General features: G+C 34.6%; 1 protein-coding gene across 2 annotated transcripts in view; it reads right to left on the bottom strand.

Moving 5' to 3' along the window:
• The window catches only part of LOC123527352 (uncharacterized), a 43,889-nt gene extending 40,123 nt beyond the window's left edge, over positions 1 to 3,766 (bottom strand). Inside the window, exon 1 of one of the 2 annotated variants that reach the window (XM_045306738.2) lies at positions 3,406 to 3,766. In XM_045306738.2, the coding sequence (XP_045162673.2) occupies positions 3,406 to 3,736 (331 nt within the window). In that variant the 5' untranslated portion in view covers positions 3,737 to 3,766. Of the gene's footprint in view, positions 1 to 987; positions 1,329 to 3,405 lie in introns of those variants that run through there. The other variant, XM_053523351.1, reaches the window with a different exon arrangement.
• Positions 3,767 to 20,517: the final 16,751 nt, after the last annotated feature.

The raw sequence follows: 20,517 nt of genomic DNA, 5'->3' as shown, positions 1-20,517 counted from the left end.
TTGCTCAGCATATTTTCCTTTCTGGTGAAAATTGGTGAGCTTGATTAAATGTGATCGTGTACAGGTGTTGTTATTCAATTAACATAGAAACAGTGTTAACTCAATTAAATATATTAAAGGAATAAGAAGTAAAATGGAAACTAAAATAGCTAGTATAATTGTAAACCTGAAAATTAAGATTACCACAAAATTGGTATTTTTTGCCAGAGTTTTAGGAAATTTAAACCTCAAAATTGGAAAAATTAGCAAATTATTGCAATTGGGATGGGGCCAAAATTCGGCCCCAAAATCAACCTTAAACAAGAGGGCCAAGATGGCCCTAGGTCGCTCACCTGAAAAACACACCGTAACAGTGTAAACATGTTTGACCTAGTGATTTCATGGAAACAAATATTCTGGCAAATTTTCATTAAGATTGGACCAAAAATGTGGTCTCTTGAGTTCAAAAGTATTTTCTTAGAAATGACCTAGTAACCTCGTTCTGATCCTAGATAACCCATATTCGAACTTGACCTAGATTTTATCAAGGCAATCATTCTGACAAAATTTCATGAAGACCAATTGAAAAATACAGTCTCTATTGCATGCACAAGTTTTATTTTTGATTTGACCTAGTGACCTTGTTTTTGATCGCAGATGACCCATATTCAAACTCAACCTAGATTTTATCAAGGCAATCGTTCTGACATAATTTTATGAAGATCAACTGAAAAATACAGCCTCTATTACATTCACAAGTCTTTTTCTTTGATTTGACCTAGTGAACTAGTTTTTAATCCAAGATGACCCATATTCCAACTTGACATAGATTTTATCAAGGCAATCATTCTGACCAAATTTCATTAAGATCAATTGAAAAATACAGCTTCTTAGAAAGTACCTTTTCTGTTTGAGCCTTCTGGGACGATTTCTGGGCGGAGAGGCGGCGATTTTTAAATCACATTTTAACTATTAAAAAACAAAAATTTTAGTGAAAATTTCAGATACCTGGAAGAACATCCATTTTTTCCTTCCATTCAATTGATGTTTATGTGAATAAACGGCAAAACACGAGTTTGTCACTGTTTTAAACAACACAACCTGAAATTTACACAAATTTTACATGGTCCTGATTCATGTCACGTGATCGATAACGACCAACATCACTGTAAGCGTGTACTGAGTGTAATGGCGGACGTGTAAATACAGCGAGGTAGCCAAACTGAAACATACTGAATCATACAGGGCTTGAGCTGGGGAGCAACTTGAGCGAAATAGTCGCTTTGTAGCTCCCAACTTCGCTCAAATCTAACATCAAAGCGAAATTCAAGTCACCCGATTTTTTTATCCACACACCTCCAGTTATCCGCTATCGGCCTGTTGACACTTGACTGGAATACACGAAAGCATAATTTAAGCTCCGCCTACTTCAGATTAAGGAGAAGTGCAAAGGTGACACTTGTTTTGTAAGCTGACTGTTGATAAACAAAGCAGTAGGGATCATTTATATTACATAAGCTTACACATTCTTTTTTGATCTTTAGAAAGTATCTTACCGTGACCAGCTCGAGTAATTTCCTTAAATCCACTCGTATTTTTCAAAACCCAAACTTTAGAAACATATTATCACTGACACTTTCTGTGAATAAAATAACATAACTGAAATTTAGGCAAATTTTTGACACCTGCCATCAGAAACTGGGTTAAACCTGTTTGAAAACTGTTTCTTTTAATGTGTGCCGACACCAGCATATCAAAGAGACACCAGCAGATCAAAGAAGATGTGTATTCTGTGTGATGTCATAGTGATGTCACTGCTATTGACATGTATTTAATTCACACACTTGTTATCTAAAGAGACTGACTTTGAGTGCAGTACTGGGAGCTTGATTTAATTATTTCTTGCTGATATGGAATTAACTTTTTTAAATTGTTTTTATATTTAAATAGTTTTCTTGGTTTGGGCAATCATTGCAAGAGTGAAAAAAAACTTGAATTTGCAGTTTAAGCACATTAGATTCACAAAGTTTAAAATGATAAGAAAGCAGAATCAGTGACATTTTCAGTGAATTTGTTATTTACTTAAAATTAATAAACAAAGACAGGAAATAATAAAAATAGTAACTTATATTAAGCATAATTAGTTCCTTTTTCAACTTGCATGTCATGGTGCTAAAATCTTTCCCATTTTCCCTAAAATCTCGCCACTTCTCCCTAAAATCTCTCATTTCTCCCTAACCTTAGCTGAGGGAGAAGTGACTTCTCCCTAAAATCTTAGCCTAGCTTAAGCCCTGTTATAGTGTTTACGCTTTATTAACAGGTTTTACTTTTTAAACAATAAAATGATTCAGTTTTATTTTGTTTTACATTTTCATCCTGTAAAATTAATATATTGCCTGATCGTGTTTTTACCTAAACAGACTGGTTACATTGCCCGATCGGGCTTTCAACATAAAAACTAACATTTCTTGAAAAATAATGAAGATATTTTCTTCAGACTTGGTCCATTTATTAAGAATTACAAATGATACAAATTTAAATAAAAATAACTTGGTCGCCTTCTGTTTTGGTAGAATTATTTCCCCTTCTCAGATTTTTATGACGCATAATTTTTAAAGTCCAAAAAACATATGTTTTAATGCTAAGTTTAAAACAAAAAAGGGTTCAATAGCTTTCAAATGCTCTAAATTATTGCGCTAGTACACGAATGTATACATTTATTGTGCTTTCACTTACAACATTATAGAAAAAATGTTAGTTGTGAAAAAATTGTTCATACATCTGCACTAGAAACAAAGTATTAACCCTAAATATATAGAATAAAGGTATTGGCGCACAAGTTTGGAGCAATAGAAATCCATTGAACCCTTTTCTGTTTTAAACATTGCATTAAAACATATTTGTTTTGGACTTCAAAAATTATGCATCATTAAAATCTGAAAAAGGGAAGTAATTCTACCAAAACTGAAGGCAACAAAAATAGTTCTATCTTAATATGCATCATATGTTATGCGTAATAAATGGGCCAAGTTTGAAAGAAATATCTTCATTATTTTTCAAGAAATGTTAGTTTTTATGTTGAAAGCCCGATCGGGCAATGTTACCAGCCTGCTAAATGAAGTAAATCTAATTTCACCACAGAAAAGGTCGTTATGGGTTTTGACGTAAAGAAATGGATTATGAGCTATCACGAAAATATCTCAGAATAACTTTTGACATCAAATTATTTGGACAGATCATCTGTCAGATGGACAGACATAGCGGCAATTACTAATACTAGATAGTAGATATGTTCGCCCTTTAGGGAGCATAAAAATCAAGCGTTTACACATCCAGCCTGGTTTGTGGTCGTCCAGATTTGGTGGTCGCATACCAGTACCTAGCACATACTTTACACCCAAATACAAAATTATTCTAGGAACTTACTGAGGTCTTCAAAAATAAATTTCTTTATACAATCTAGTGCCCTTTTCTTCACATTGTTTTCTTCTGTTTTCCCTTCAAGCATTGTATTTAAAAGACAGCGGAGACCATCCTCATAAAGAAAGGCAGCTGGTAGTCCGTAATTTACGAGAGAAAATTTTGTGGCCTTTTTTTCTACGCTTATCCATGCTCTTGAAAATGACACCGAGCTCCCTCCATTACATCCTTTCATAACCACTGGAGAAAATGAGCATGTTTTAACTCTGGTAGCGACAGAACCTATCATGTAAGCTATATCTGACAATTTTCTCTCAGCCTCAGGATCTTTTGACATCTCAATTTGTAACCCGCGCCACCATGTAATTACGATATGAGGTAATTTCGACGATGCACCGTTTTCGGATATAAAGGCTGAACACCACTAAATCTGGCTGTCTTTAGGTTATAACACACTAAATAGTTGTTGTTCATTATTCTATATAAAACTGACCTATTTCCAATGACCGCAGCACACATCAGGACCCATTTTAAATTTCTGTAACTTACATTTTCTTGAAGAATATTGTCAGTTTTAACTAAAAATCAAAAGAAAAGTGGGGGTCATGTTTGATGCAAGAAAAATAATTCAATCAGTCAAACACACAAACTGCAAAATCAGCTAAAAAATGAGACCCCAAATTATTTTTTTTTTGTGTTGGGTTTAACGTCGCACCGACACAATTATAGGTCATATGGCGACTTTCCAGCTTTGATGGTGGAGGAAGACCCCTGGTGCCCCTTCGTGCATTATTTCATCACAAGCGGGCACCTGGGTAGAACCACCGACCTTCCGTAAGCCAGCTGGATGGCTTCCTCACATGAAGAATTCAACGCCCCGGGTGAGGCTCGAACCCGCATCGATGAGGGGCAAGTGATTTGAAGTCAGCGACCTTAACCACTCGGCCACGGAGGCCCCAGACCCCAAATTATACTGGTGGTGTATGATCTAAGTTTCCATGAAAAAATTTGTCATGTTGTTATTTCATTATGAAAATGCTACCTACATGTCAAGCATAGATCTGTCATGTGATTTTAGCCAAAAAATTGCAAAGAAAATAAGGAAAATAGCTCTACAGAGCAAAAAAACTGAGGACTATTTGTGTCCGCCATTACTACCATTTTTTTTCGCGCCATATTTCTATTTAGTGTCTGTATGCCTTTAGGCTATATACCAATAAAAGAAATTGTTCTTTGTTTTATATAAAATTCTGCTACTTTAGAACTTTTTTGTTGCAGTTTCTAGATTTTCACTCCGTCGTAGACCTGTTTTCCACATTGTATCTATACATTTGCTTCAAGAAAACGAAAAAAACTGTCCGCAGAATAAACACCCTACTTTCATTTTCAAGTAAACAACTCAAAAAGATGTGAATATCTACATCTACGGAGATACTCCAAATAATCAATCTCTGATCATCATCATAAGTGGGAGGTCGAGGCAGTTGTTAAAAGCATGTTGCTATGTTACATGATACATGATATTCATGTTGTTAAAAGAGTGAGAGCAGTAATATATACAGCTTGTTAAAAATAAAAACAGGATGATGACATTAGTACATATACGAATCTAGGTCAGATGTGAAGCACTGAAGGTTCACACTGTCCTTTGTGTTATAAGGTAAGGCGTTCCAGTATCTGATTGTGCGGGGAAAGAAGGAGTTCATGTGATATTGTGTTCTTGAAGATGGAATGATAAAGTTAAAATTTCTAGAGGTTGTCAGGTGGTTATGACCTACAGAGACGAGGTTGTGTGATATTTTATACAACGTAATTAAAGATGCATGTATTCTTCTTTGTTCTAATGTCTGCCATTTAAGAGTTTCAAGCATTGATGTTACTCTGCTTTGGTATGAGTAGCTAGTCATTCATAACATATCTGGCTGCAGCTCTTTGTACCTTTTCTATTTCATATGTTAAGTTTTTCTGCCATGGATGCTATATGGTGTTACAGTATTCTAGTTGTGGGCGAACGTATGTTTTGTAGGCAGTTTCTTTGATATTACGGTTATTACATTGTACATTTCATTTTTTATAAATCTGAGGGTGTTACTAGCTTTTGAAGATGTAAATTCAATATGTTTCTTCCAACTAAAGTCATCACTAATAGTAATCCCAAGATATTTAGCATTTTCTGTGGTTTTTAGTTCTTGATTATGTAATTTATATGGAAAGATGATATTTGTTTATTTTTTTTAAAGATTCTTATGATTTCGCATTTATCAGGATTAAATTCCATAGACCATTTACGTTCCCAATTCTTCTAATTTTGTCAAATCATCTTGAAGTTTATAGGAGTCTACTAATGAGTCGATAGTGAGGTATATGATGGTGCCATCAGCAAATAAGCGTATTCTACTTTTAATAGAGTCGGGAAGGTCATTGATGAAGCAAAGGAAGAGACAAGAACCCAACACTGAATCTTGGGGAACCCCTGAAAGAACTGGTAAAGAATCAGAGTGTGAGCCTTCGACTATTACAGATTGAGAACGATTACTAAGGAAAGACTGAATCCAGGATAAAGATGTTTTGTTGACACCAAGTTTCATAAGTTTATAGAGAAGAAGTTGATGATCGACTTTATCGAAAGCTTTCGAGAAATCCATTACAATGAGATCTGTTTGTTTTCCAGATTGGAGATTGTCAAAAATTTCCTGTGTGAAGGATATAAGTTAAGTCTCACAGCTATGTTTAGAACGGAAGCCATGTTGGAAAGGTGTGAGAAGATTGTTATTGTCAAGATGGCGCATGATGTTTGAGACCATGATATGCTCCATTAGTTTGGAAGCTATGCAAGTCAATGAAATTGGTCGATAGTTGCTGGCTTTATATTTAGGACCCTTTTATATACAGGTGCAACAATAGCAGTTTTCCAGTCCTCTGGAACTAAACCAGTTCTCAGTGAGTTCTAGAAGACTTTAGTGAGAAAAGGAGCTGTTTCGAGAGAAAGAACTTTCAGTAATCTTGACGACAGCTGATCCGGACCAGACGCGTTGTTTGGATTTAGATCATTGAGCATTTTCAAAACATCTTCTACAGTTACATCAATGTCAGATATTTTATATTAGCATCAAAAGTGTCCTACTTTAAGTAAAATTCATTCCACGAGTGAAATAAATGCCCATAATTTTGGCCCCCGATTTAAATGCGCGAAAACTGGAAGGAAAAATTAGGATCAATTTATTAGGGAATTCTTGTTCGACTAAACTACAGAAGCTCATTTTTGACAAAATCTTAATGAAGTAGGTGGATTTTGTATGAAATAAAGAACAGCCGGATTTAATGGTGTTCAGTGTTTTGTATAAAATCCACTGACTGAAATACTGTCGAAAAATGGTGCTAAACCGAATTTAAAACAAACAAAAGCACTATATAACAGGTTTTCGACATTTTCTAGCATATCAGATTTTCGGAGAAAGAACTATATCGCTACTTTAGAAAACAAAAAGAAAAAGGGGGGTGTTAACTTTTATATAAGAAAACTACAGTACGTTAAATACAACCCACTGAAATAATTCTTTTTCGCTCTTTCAAGTTCTCTTTTCGAGACATTAAATTCTTACGACGCCCTTTTCACCGAGCATGCGATAGGAACATACTGATTTCAGTGTGCCCAATCACGTGATCGTGCTACGTCATTTTGTTCCCGCTACAAGCTCGAAAGTGAAAGTGAAAATGTAAACAAAAATTATAAATCAGGGCATAAGTTTGTTATTCAATAGTATAAATATCATGCACATGATCCGAAACCTATTTGAAAGTGCTACCCCCGGTACTACGATTTCCCCACCAAACCCTTCTCGTTTTAATGCTATTCCTGTTCAACCGCTTTCGACATGTGCGCTCTGAGGTGTTCTTACTACAAGTCAATTGCAAATAAAATACAAAAAAACACTTTCTTGTGGATAAACTTCACAGCATAGGTCATCGCTATAAACCATTGATTACTTTAAGACCATGATTAGCTCGGATATTTACTCGTAGTCGCATATTGGACAGAAAATGCCATTTTATGGAATGTTCCCACAACAAGTCCATCGCAGACCATGTTCTCACAGAAAGCAACTGTTTTGTTTTTCATTTGTAATCTAGGTGCAAGCGGCGAGTACGTGTGGATTTCATACCTTCCGCTCTCAATACATAATGGTGCTACACAACACCTAAATTTAGCTAAAGCGGATCTATATGTAATCGGAATAGTATAGTTTTACGATAATTTTCTGGTTCATATTCTGCTTTAATTAATTTATAAGTACGTAGTTTATTGCCTTCTCGCTTCTCGCCTTCTCGCTTACTCACTCCAAAGGGCGAGTTAGCAGTATTTTTCCATTTTCTCATAAAACTATTCATACCAGCCTTTGTTATTGTACCAACTAATTCAGTTCTTGACATCATAATGTTTAATAGATCTTCAAATTCTATTGACCTTCAATTTTGTCAAACTCTAAAGCACCGAATTTGTCTAACTCTAGCACCAATTACTACATTTTCTGACTTTGACCACAATAATAAAGAAATATACTACATGATTTATTCTTTCTCTAGGCATCTTCATACCTGTCAAGTCTCATGCATTGGGCGTAAAAGTAATAAATTTCAGGTCCGAATCACGCACATATTAAATTTTCTAACGCAATTTCAACAAATCAGAAAAGTATATTTATTCAATAAAGGGCTGTATGTGAAATGATCAAAACTGATATAAATTTTGAAGTTTTTAAACGTTTTGAAGGCTACATGATATGTTGAAGTAATGGTTGTCTTTGATTGTTTGTTCTCTAAATCTTGCATCCTGAAACTGGGGAATTTTATGTTTATTCAATTTATACATATATATACAAATAACTATATCTTGGCTGGGCAACCAGACAGAAAAATCAAATTTTAAAACAATCTCCAGTGAAACTCTAATAGGTATTAAGCAGTCAGTGTACACATATATATGTAAATGATCATCTGTTAAACTTTCAACCAAATCCTTTATTTGCTCAAAATCTCATCAACTACCTTTAACGGGATCAAGAATCAAAAATGCTGCTGGATGGTAATGGACAAAAATGATTATATACAATTATTTACCTCACCCTCCATAAAATAATAATTGAGAAGGCCATACCAGGAACGGACAAGTATAACAAGAAATATGCATGAACCTAATTGATTACAACAACATTTACCTAACTGATAACAATGAATAACAAGAGACAAACAAAAAACGTCACATAAGATATATTGTTGTCGGCTGTTGTTGGAAGAAAAGAATAGCCTAAAAGAGAATGTTTCAAATCATGCTGAAATCAGAAATCTTAAGATGATAAAAACAAACAACAGATCAGTTTGAAAAGATTTTGAATCAGTTCATAGTTAAAATGAAGCAGCGTTTCTATCAATTGGATGAGAAAGTAGATCAAACTTATACAAGTCTCAAAAAAGGATGACGCTCAAATTATTAGAAAAACGGACAAAAAATGAGATGAACGTTTAACGATATTAAAAACAAAGGTACTCATCTTGAAAACAGTGTGTGTTGTTTCCAGACTGAAAAACATGTGGAACTTGGCGACAAGCAGGATATCATACATAAACTGAAGAATCAACTTTTGCTCTGAGATATAACATGACAGAAAAATAATTTGATCTTTAAAGCTTTCAAGATGAACGAAATGAAGACCATAATTCTATAATAAAAGGCATTTTGCATAGATAAACTTAAAAAAGAGATGAAATAGCCAAGAAGACTTACTTTACATACTGCCACAGACTTCGTTATGATGATGATGGACCAAAACCAATAATTATAAGATATTCACATGAACTTGGTCTGCACGTCAAAGGTAAATGTCGCAGATTTAAATCTGTCCTTTGTATTTTGATTCCAGAGCACAACTTCAAACTATTCAAGGTACTGACTTTAAACTTATAATATAGACGGGTGGGTATTTAATAATTTCAACAATCCATGATACTCTCCCCTATCTCACCCGACAAAACACCCACCTCCCCCATTCCAAAATATAACACTTACATTTCTTTGCATTAGTATTGCTGTACACGGACTAGATCAAATGTCAAGGTTACAGCAAGGTCAAATCTGACCGTCATATTTCTTGTCAACAACATAACTTAGTATTGACTTTTAACTTGGCACGTAGGTAGTTGGCACTGAGACGATATGCAGTGCGGTCGGAACAAAAAACCCTATCCCCTAACCCACTGCCACATTACATCCCCTCTCAAATAATCTCCCTAGAAAAACTCTGTTAGATTTTAATTCCTCCTCTGATCTAGAACATCTGGTGCATTTTGGAAGCTGATATTAAATATTGTGCTATAACAATAACTTATTTGCAAATTGTTCATGTCTATAAAATCTGTAAAAAGATCCGTTGGAAGCAAAGAATGCAACCAAGAAGAATAATAGCAGACTCGGTTTGACTGAGTCTGTTCATAAGAGGTTATGAAATGTGCAACACCTCTCACGCCCCCTAGCACCGGCTTAAGCGGAGCTCTATTACACACATGTTGAATGGACTCCATGAGCCCAAAGACCCTAATCTAGCGCTTTCAGCAATTTTCTTCTATTTCATAGCAAATGTTTAACAGATATTCAGACAATAATTTCGAGGGCTTAGCGCAAGACTATTGTAACTGTATATAAATAAATAAATTGATACGATAGTCTTGCGCTAATCCCTCGTAATCTAATCTAAATGCTGTAGGAAGGTGACTAAGACTTTTGCAATAAATGTATTTTTGCGCATTGTTATTGAAAACACTTATACGTCTTGAAAAAAAAAACGAATACAACTTTTGACCACATGCTATGTTTACGAACGTGTCCATAAGTCAACATAAGTATTTTGAGAAAAAAATTATGTAAAAGTCTGAAAACAAATCTTCCCCAACGTCGTTTGATTAGCACATTTTAAACGTTAATGGCCACCACTGCACAAGACAACGAAAACAGCGATTACTCATTATTGTTACATAATACACTCTATGTACTCCTTAGAATAACTAAGAGCATGTATGCCGTTTTTTTACCATCTCTATATGCCAATGGTGCATACTTTTAACCATTCTCGCATACCAGAGGTCTACCGTGGTTCCCCGGATGAACCTCTGGCACATTTCGCCGATATTTATGGTTTAGTTACAATACAGGTAAAACGTTTCAGCCAATCAGCGTCGTTTCGCGACAAATCGTAGCGAACCAATCAAAATCGTCCGTGAAATGCGTGACCGCGTCCTTTCCGTATTATCGAGGGAATACGATGTCCATTTACGAAGAATATTATTATTTCTTGATGTAAATCTCTTAACGTCGAATTACAGGAATAAATCTTTATTTATCGCAATCATGGAATACAGCCTTTATCCATCGTAAGCAAGTATCTTGTTTACATATTTTTTGAAGTTTCAATTCGGAGTTCCAAATAATGGCGAACAATGATTGGCTGAAACCACTCCCGATAGTAATTACGAGTGCGCATGCTCACCAAGTAAACGATGGAAATAAATCAGAGGTTCGTCTCGGGATTTTGCCGAACCTCTGATGGATGAGAATGACTTTTAACGAAATTTGGATCTTTCATGCATTTTTGGAATATCATGAAATTTTGTTTAAATTAGAATTTTGACTATTTCTACTACCATTTCATTTTGTAAATAAAAAATATTTCAGCTTCAGTCCCACAGTAACAAATAGGAAAACTTCTCAGATGGTTACTATATGTAAATTGGCATTTAAATTACTGCAGTTATCTCTAATTATGCGGGAATAGTTGGCCGGAGAAAAGTGCTATCCTCTAAAGTAGAATACAGGAACCACTGGTGTTTTTCTTTTAAAGAAAGCTAACGAAACAAAGCCTCTTGCGTTTACGTCCAATTCATTTTAATGTTTAAGAGAAGACAGGTGGAATTACAGAGCTTGAATAATTTTCTGTTTTTCCAGTTAAAGAAAAAAATTAATTGTTACTATTTCTTAAGCTATAATTATGGTGTGCGCTTTGCCACAATAGACGGGAAGAGGTCTTTCAAACACTTCAGTAAGCAGTCGTTTTTTTAGCGCTGTCAAAATTGATGAACAAGGATTACTCACTGGAAACAATTTCTTCTCGTGTGCCTGTACTTTTATAGTTTATGTACTTGCGCAAAATACATATTCAAAGCAATTGTATATTCGCTAGAGTGCATATTTCATTATCCCTTTTTATATTTTTCTACTTTTTTTTGAAAATTATTTCGTCATGTAGGTATAGTCAGTCGTATTTCTGTATACATGTATCTCATTCAGATGCATGTTTAGCCATATCATTTAATGGGTAAGGGATGCCGCCATATCATTTAATGGGTAAGGAATGCCGCCATTTCATTTAATGGGTAAGGAATGCCGCCAAGGAATGCCAAACAAGAAGTTAATTTTATATGAAAGCCATTGTATAGACATCCACGCTGAAAGATGTTTTCAAGTTAGAACATTTTACGAAAATGTCTTACTAGTATGGAGGCATGCTCTTTTAAATAGAGGAATATCATCGTTACAGTTTCTCGAGTTTCAGATGTTAATCATGGTAACTTCTACTTAAGTTAAGAAATAACCCACAGCTTTCGGTTATATATCCAAAATTTGCCGATGATATCAAAAGAAAAAAAAGACAAGCTAGTTCTTACGCCATTTTCTCAACCGACCGAAGTGGATTGAATCCGGCTCGGCAATGTAAATGACAAGTCAAAAGTTTTTTTCCACCGCCAGAAATGTATATTCAGATCAGTCATAATTAATGAATATCCTTTTAATGATTTCAAAAATAATTGGGGTCATCTGCAGGTCATGGCAATCTAAATATTCTAAATTATATTCTAAAAATCTAATATCTATAGTTTCTGCAAACTAACCACACTTTCCTAACCAGAATCCTAAAAACATTTCCATTTACTTATCTCTATCAAAAGTTAACTGAACAGCTGATTATTTGTTTTTCATGTTATATACGCCGATATTAATGAGGCCATACACAGCTTGTTTTTACAATTTAATATTAAGAAAAAGCATAATCCCACAAGCTAGTATCTCAGTAACCACTTGTGGGAATGAATTGAAACTTCACACACTTATTCACTGTTACCTACATTATACAGGTTCCATAACTATTTTGCTTTTTTACAAAATTATGTCTCTTTTTCGACTTAAAAATTCTTAGTTACGGTTTTGTATGTAAGCTGTTATCTCAAGTTCTCACTAATGGGAATGGATTGAACCTTCACACACTTGTTCACTGTTATGATTTGACATGCACTGTGTAGGTCCCATGACTCTATTTTTAACTTAGCAGTTTTTTATGTAAGATGGTATTTCAGTATCCACTAATGGGAAAGGATTGAAACTTCACACACTCAGTCATGAGTATCAGTCATGAGCTGATAAGCACTGTGAAGGTTCCATAACCCTTTTTCCCGTTAAAAAAAATTATGCCCCTTTTTCGACTTTTGTATTCATTCAGTTGACAAGGCTGTTGAAAAGTCGAGCGTTGCTGTCCTCCGACAGCTTTTATTACACTGGTAACAGGCACAGCACCCTAATAAGTAGAGCATATGAAACCCGTCACAGATTAAGAGTTTTTGCTTCATATGTTATCGGAAAGAAATTTTAACACTCTCTTTCCATGAATGTAATTGTTACAATTACACAATTACAGAGATAGTCCGAATGATGCCTTTGAATAAAGACCCGATAAAGAATGCCGAAAAGATATGGCCATATATTGGCGCTTGTTTCAGTGCTGGTGGTGGGTACCCGGCAGTCAACCTATATAGATCTTTGGTTCCTTTAGAAATGGCTTTTGGAGTTTGGCTGGAGGTTATCTTCAACCTACCAAGATCTACGAGACGTATAATACTGTCTTCAAAAATGCCCAGGATTTTCAACACCACAAAACATACCACAGATTTTGAACAGCAGTCAAAATACTATGGTTATTATAGCCCAAGGAACAAAGCAAAAAAATTGATCTCAATTACAATTCATAACCAACTTAATGTATTGAACTTACAGAAGAAGAGGGATGGGGATATTGAACAAATATTAAGTTAATGAACGTAGATTTAATCCTATACACTGGGACCAGCTCTTTATATTTCAGTATAGAAATGCATTGCACTGCAATGCATACAATACTGCGTTCTATAATGCGTACTATAGAAAGTCTTGTACTGCAAATGAAATTTTGGTAGGGGGACAATTTTGTATGGAAAAGTGTACTAAATTATTAAGTATAATATCAAACTATTATCAGTTAAGGGATTAAGAGAATGTACTTCTATGAATTCAGGGCAGTATTTAACATATTCCAGCAAAACTGACCTGTTAAAGTGCCATTATTTTCAAACTCTTAAAATGCTAACAGACCCCTAGCATACTTAATTTCTAAATATGGGTGTACCCCCTCCACCTGTGGAATCTAGGCACATTTAGATTCAGGTGTTAAATTTACCTGTTCTGACTTGTTTGTTTTTTTTACTAAAATCTAGCAGGAAAGATACAGGTGTGTAAGCTTTAGAACCTTCTGACAGCGGACTTGAGTTTTAAAACAAAATTATACAACGATATAGACATTTATCCTTTTGATAAAATGTTTCAGGAATATCTGGTTCTGACCATGTGTATAAAACATTACCTTGGTCATGCTACAGCCATTAGTTACCACATTTTATGAGTATACCTCTTCAATATACAACAATCGGTACCTTTAGAACAGCATACGCAAAATTTCACACTACAATATTGGCTATTATCCTCATAGCATTATGGGCTTTATCTTCAAAATTTCTATGAACACTTTGGTCAGTATCCATCGACTAATACATATGCTTATATATTTGTCAATGTGGGTTATTTGATCTAAAATAAAATATTTTGAACATGTTCATATCATTGTTTATATGATAACTGAATAATACAAAATAATATTCATTACCGAAAGTCCATTAAATGAGGTTGACAACGCTTTGAATCGCCAAACTCATTCTCAAAAGCAAAATGTACACATTGTTTGGGGCTGTCCATACTGAACAATATGTCCCATATTCAAATTGTTTAGTGCAAATGTTGAATCAGTTATAATACTTTAAACAATCAGAATGAGTAATAAGAAAATATTGACAAAAACAATGTCCATACCAAGTTTGACATTTCCTCCAGTTTGTAGCATTTTGGATTCATCATTTCGTATTATCCGAATAACAAGGGTGGTTATGTGTAGGCAGCATTATCTGTTATTAAAGGGACTGACCTCCAGATCGTTCGGGAAAAATAATAGATATCTGGAAATAAATGCTATATTTCTTAAGCAGGCTTAAAACTTAGGTATTAGGCCCCAAATAGCAATGTTTAAAAAATGGCATTTGCTTGGTATATTCTTACAGCCGACCGTGTTTCGCACTTTGTTGCACATTTTTTAAAACTTTTACCGTGCCGTTTTTATAAATTTTGTGTAATTTATGGAATTTCCTCAAGCTCAAGTAGAGACAAATTTCAAAGTGGCGACCTTTATTCAAAACGTTTGCAGAGAATTCATTTTACCATTATTTTTTTATAAAAGAATCATCAAACTATTGGTAAACAATTATAAAACTAAAAAATAAAAGTGTCAGTATCATTTTTTCTAGGGTGCCTCAAGTAAACGGATTTAATAAGACAGAATTCTATCTCAAACATTGAAAAATTAAGGTCGAATCCTGCGGGTCTGTTTTGAATTTTGCTCACTTCATTCAAAATAACCTTGGGACAGAAGTAAAATCTACCTGCATTTCTTCCACAATATATAATCTAAAGAATGCAGGCAAAATAGAGAACTTTTAGCGCACGTTCACTTTGAACAGCAAGAAAGCGCTTATCAAATGAATATTTTCCACTTCTGTACAATAAATCAATAACAAGTCTTGAAAGAAGTAAAAACTTACTAGAAAAAAAAAAGAAAAATAAGGGAAAAAAAATTAGTCCCAATACCTTAATTACTGACAAACTATATGTTACAGAAACACATGAGAACTTGCTGTTTATACTACTTTTTTACGGTGAAAATGGAAAAGTGTTTGTAACGCTTTACTCCAGGTAAACTGTCTCGATTATAAATATCTAAAATTTTAAGTGATAATTCATTAATTCCGCGTTGGTTACGACGACTTGAAAATGTCTCTATTGCCTCGGCGGTTTGGGATTTGATTTCCGACACGGTCATCTTGTTTTCTTGATTTGGAATTTTTAAATTTATAACAAAATCTCATATTCTAATGTTCATAATATGACCAAACTTCAATTTGAAAGATTAGTTTTACCTAAATCTGGAGGTCAGTGCCTTTAACATAACATTAAAGCCTTATAGAATTTTAAAGTATCCAGTAGCAGGGGACAGAATGGTAAAACATATATTGGACAGGTAGATAAACCTGTTTGGCACGTATACAATTTGATGGCGCTGTCAGAGTATTTGCCTAATTATAATTCTGCATTTGCCTAATTATAATTCTGCATTTTTGCGTTGAGCTATGTCATCTACATGCCTGGAGTAACGACTTATATATTTTTTCAATGTATTTACAACATGCCAGACTCTTCATTTTATATTTTTATAATAATATTATACCAGATAATATAATAGAAAAAAAGTATGTAAATAAAGTCGAGGTTTTATCTCACATAATCTTGTTTGGTTACCGTTGTTATGTTATTTGGTACTTCCTTTGTGTCTTAGAAAATTACGAATATCTCCCGTCCTGAAACATGAGTTAGACATCGGATATCAGTAGCTTCTCCTTATGACCAGGTACAGTGAAACCTGTGCTATAGCGCTCCACTAAATACAGGCTATTTAACTTAAATCTAGTTTTTTCCTTCCCGTTTAACCATAGTGTAAACTTACCTTTTCCATTTCACAATTGTCTTTACAGACATGTTTGACTCTATATAAATATCCCACTACCCACCAATAAATTACGTCGACTATTTGAGTTCGTCATTTGCTGACCATCCAAATTAAGCGAGGTCAACATAAACGAAGAAACGAATATGAAAGTGTTACTTTTATTAAATACTGTTGCCTTGTTAACGCCACCAATAAAGTCATATTGTATAATAAGCATGTTCCTTATTGTAAAATATTTATTAAGATTTTTTACTTTGAGATATATCCTTTGCATTATCCTTTCTCACAGTAGCACTTGCGCATGCGTGATCAGCACTTAGTCGTTGAAAAATGTGGTGTGCGTAAAACCCCAGTCTGTATATTTCCAAAGTTTGACACGAAACTATTTTCTTATGTGTATGGCAATGAAACATCATACCTAGCTACGGGAACGCATTCAACATTTGGATAAAACAAGTGAAAGTTTACATTATAATTAAAAAGGAATATTTTAAAGGTATGAAATAACAGAAATAGAAATTTTGTCATTTGTTTCTGGTTTTGATAACAACTACTTTGAACCATCTCTGCATAGGAAACATCCCTTGTATTGATATCAAAATGTGTTTGTTTGAAATTGACGTACACGAAAAAGGTGTAGACCACTTGTGCGTGATGCGGCAAAATTGCTTTACAAAGAAAACATCGAGCGCTACTAATTAGCAGGTTTCGAAAGTGAAGGACCACCAGATTAATCATTTGAAACATTTTCTGACGTATGTTTTGTTGTTTACTTGACGTTCTTGTTTGTGAAAAACAGCTTTCCTACGCAATTGTTTATTCGCTAAAGTAAATATTTGTTCGTTCCTTATATATTTTGCTGTTTTGTTTTGAAACTTTTGCTTCAACTTATTATACAATTGAGTATACAGTGATAATATATATTATATTATATGTTTAGCCATAAAAAAAATCAAATATACATTTAAAGGTAAGGATTTCCTAACCAGAAGTTAATTTTCAAACTAAATGAAAGTCATTGTTTAGACATCCGCGCTAACAGAATTTAAATTTGGACGATTAAATGGCTGACCATGGAGACATACATAATGTTTTTAATTAACGAATATGTATAGTTTCTAGAGCTTAAGATGTAGACTTCTTAATCATTACAACTTCTTTTCGGAAATGTAGTAAAACTTATTTAAAGCGACTAGCCTCCAGATCGTTCGACAACAACAAAAAACAACAATATATATTTTTAGATATCTTGAAATAAATGCTATATTTCTTAAGAAGGCTTTAAAACTTAATTACTGACAAACTTTATATTACGGAAACACATGAGAATTTGCTGTTGTAACTACTTTTTACGATGAAAATCGAAAAGCGTTTGTTACACTTTTACTCCAAGTAAACTGTCTCGATTATAAATATCTATAGTTTGAAGTTATTTTTCACTACTTCAGCTATAGCGCTATTGGTTACGACGACGAGAAAATGTATTTATTGCCGCGGCGGTCATCCTTTTTCTTGATTTGGAATTTTAAAAAAAAAATTCTTAGAAACAAAACTTTATATTGTAATGTTCATAGTATGACCAAACTTCAATTTGAAAGAAAGATTATTTTAGCCAAATCTGGAAGTCAGTGCCTTTAAGGACATACAGTTCTGACGATAGATAGATCCTTTTATTTCCTCCAATTATGAAGAGCAAACACACATATTGACGTTACGCTCATTGTTGGCGTACATTAGCGTAACTGACGTTATCGCCGTTTTTAGCCGTTTAGACGTTAAAGGGATTACTTGGAGAGGTTGGACTACAGTTTTCATAAATCATGTCGTTTCGATATTTAAGGAAATATTTGATATAGATTTACTATATAATATTTATTCAATATAATTATTTATCAGACAGTGAATTATACTGCGGTGTTCAGATACAACTGAAATACATATACATTATTTAGTTTTCAAATGTAACGTCGACGTTACTTTAATTTCACGGCTGTGACATCTCGGCTAGATTTTGAAATTTTCATGTGTTAAATTTAATTCATATTCAACGTAAGACTTATGCATATCAATTTGCAGACAATTGTATGTACTTTCAGACTGTAGTCGCTGTTTTGTAAACAAATACATATTTCTTTAAATATTTCGGCACGTAACAACTTCGTAATTTTATTTTTTGCATTTTTTGACACGTGTGACATCGCGGCTAGATTAAAGTATACATATATTAAACGCCATTATCAAAGTCAATATACGACAAAAACTTACTAATTCAAAAGTAGAATTTATGTACTTTTTGTCAAAATAAATATTATAGAAAGCATAAAATAGTTAAAGAAAATACAGAAATTTTAACAAATCCTGTCGAGGGAAGACATTAAATCTTACGTTTTAAGTTGGATCTGTCTTTTGCTTCCTGTTTGTTACAGGAAGTATTGAACAGCAAATGACTGCAATGACGTCAAATATAGTTAACGTCACGTCACCGATTCTTCTTATTTGACGGAAAAAAATAATTTTATGAATTTACCAAGCCGTTAAATAATGCGCATTGGTGAATTCTGTTACATCTTACATGACGTTTTAGTGTTGTTTTCTATGATTCTATGTCGAATTAAATTTTTACTAATTGTTAAACGTAAATGCGATCATATTTACTAACAGGGAGATTGTTTTGCCTTTCTTGTGATATAAGAAGATAAACAACCGTATTTCTAAAACGAATTTCATGAAACATTGAAGTGAACGAAACTGAAAAATTTCCGATGTTCGCCAACAACGTACGCAACGTCATTGTAAACATTCAGGAATAGTAGTAATATGTACATATATCAATAATAAAATAAATAATACAATGTAAAAAGTGTATAAAAGAACAATTTAAACACAAGAACATAACTACACAAAAGTTTGACTTCTTCGTAATGCATCGTACAATGCAAACTTGCCGAATGATTAGGTCAGTCCACACCGGATCCAGGGCCGGATGGAGGGGGCCCATGACCCCACCCCCTACACACACACACACACACAACCACACACACACCAGTTGGTTGAGAAGCAACCTATACTCATGAAAGTTATACTAAACTTTTTTTCTGGGCAAAAAAATAATACTTTCTCAAACTTTAGACACAAATCGCACAAGAGGCCACCATTTTTCATGCCTATATTTCAAATTTTTCCAGGGGGAAAACCCCTGACCCGCCTAAAATGAGGGGAATGACCGTGCAGTACTAATGAGGGGAGTACCTCCTCCAGTACCTCAAAATTTAGACCAAAAACGCACCAGAGGCCACAATTTCATACCTCTATTTCAAAAATATTCAGGACAAAGCCCCCTGAACCCACTATTATTACAGGGATATCCCCTCCCATAAAGCAAAATTTAGACCACAAATTGCACTAAAGTCTAGTATTTCATACCTTTATATCAAGGACTTTCAGGGTTTCTCCTCATATGGACAAAGACCCCCCCCCTCCCCAACACACACGCACACACACACACACACGCACGCACGCACGCACACACACACACACACACACACACACCCTCCCGTACCTACCCCCTTCCGGCGGTATGCTCCTCGCCGGTGACACCTTTTGTTCTAAACTTAAACTATACATGATTCAAGTTGAAATGAAAATAAATTAGAAAGGCATTCATAATGTTTAATATGGACTAAACTAACATTTTCAACATGCTATATATTATTCGGGATAACCGTAGTTTACGCATAAGAGCGTCCGCTTCGAGTGCGGGAGGTCGTGGGTTCGATCCCCGGCCGCGTCATACCAAAGACGTAAAAAAATGGTACTAGCAGCTTCTTCGCTTGGCGCTCTGCATTAAGGGGATAGTGCTAGGACTGGTCAGCTCGGTGTAAGTATAATGTGACTGGGTGGGGTATCATGCCACGTGTCTACGGTGTGATATTCCAGTGAGGCAGCACTATAAAGTTGGGGATTGTGCTCACTGCTACAAGTAGACACCGTCGTTTATATGACTGAAAAAGAGCGTCCGCTTCGAGTGCAGGAGGTCGTGGGTTCGATCCCCAGCCGCGTCATACCAAAGACGTAAAAAAAAAATGGTACGTGCAGCTTCCTCGTTAACGCATTAACGTTCCTACTCGGTAGGAACCTCGTTACCGCCTAAACAGTT

This window comes from Mercenaria mercenaria, chromosome 14, assembly GCF_021730395.1.
Source record: "Mercenaria mercenaria strain notata chromosome 14, MADL_Memer_1, whole genome shotgun sequence".
NCBI lineage: Eukaryota > Metazoa > Mollusca > Bivalvia > Venerida > Veneridae > Mercenaria > Mercenaria mercenaria.
The sequence above is the reverse complement of the archived record's forward strand: the minus strand, read 5'-3'. Positions and strand labels throughout refer to the sequence as shown.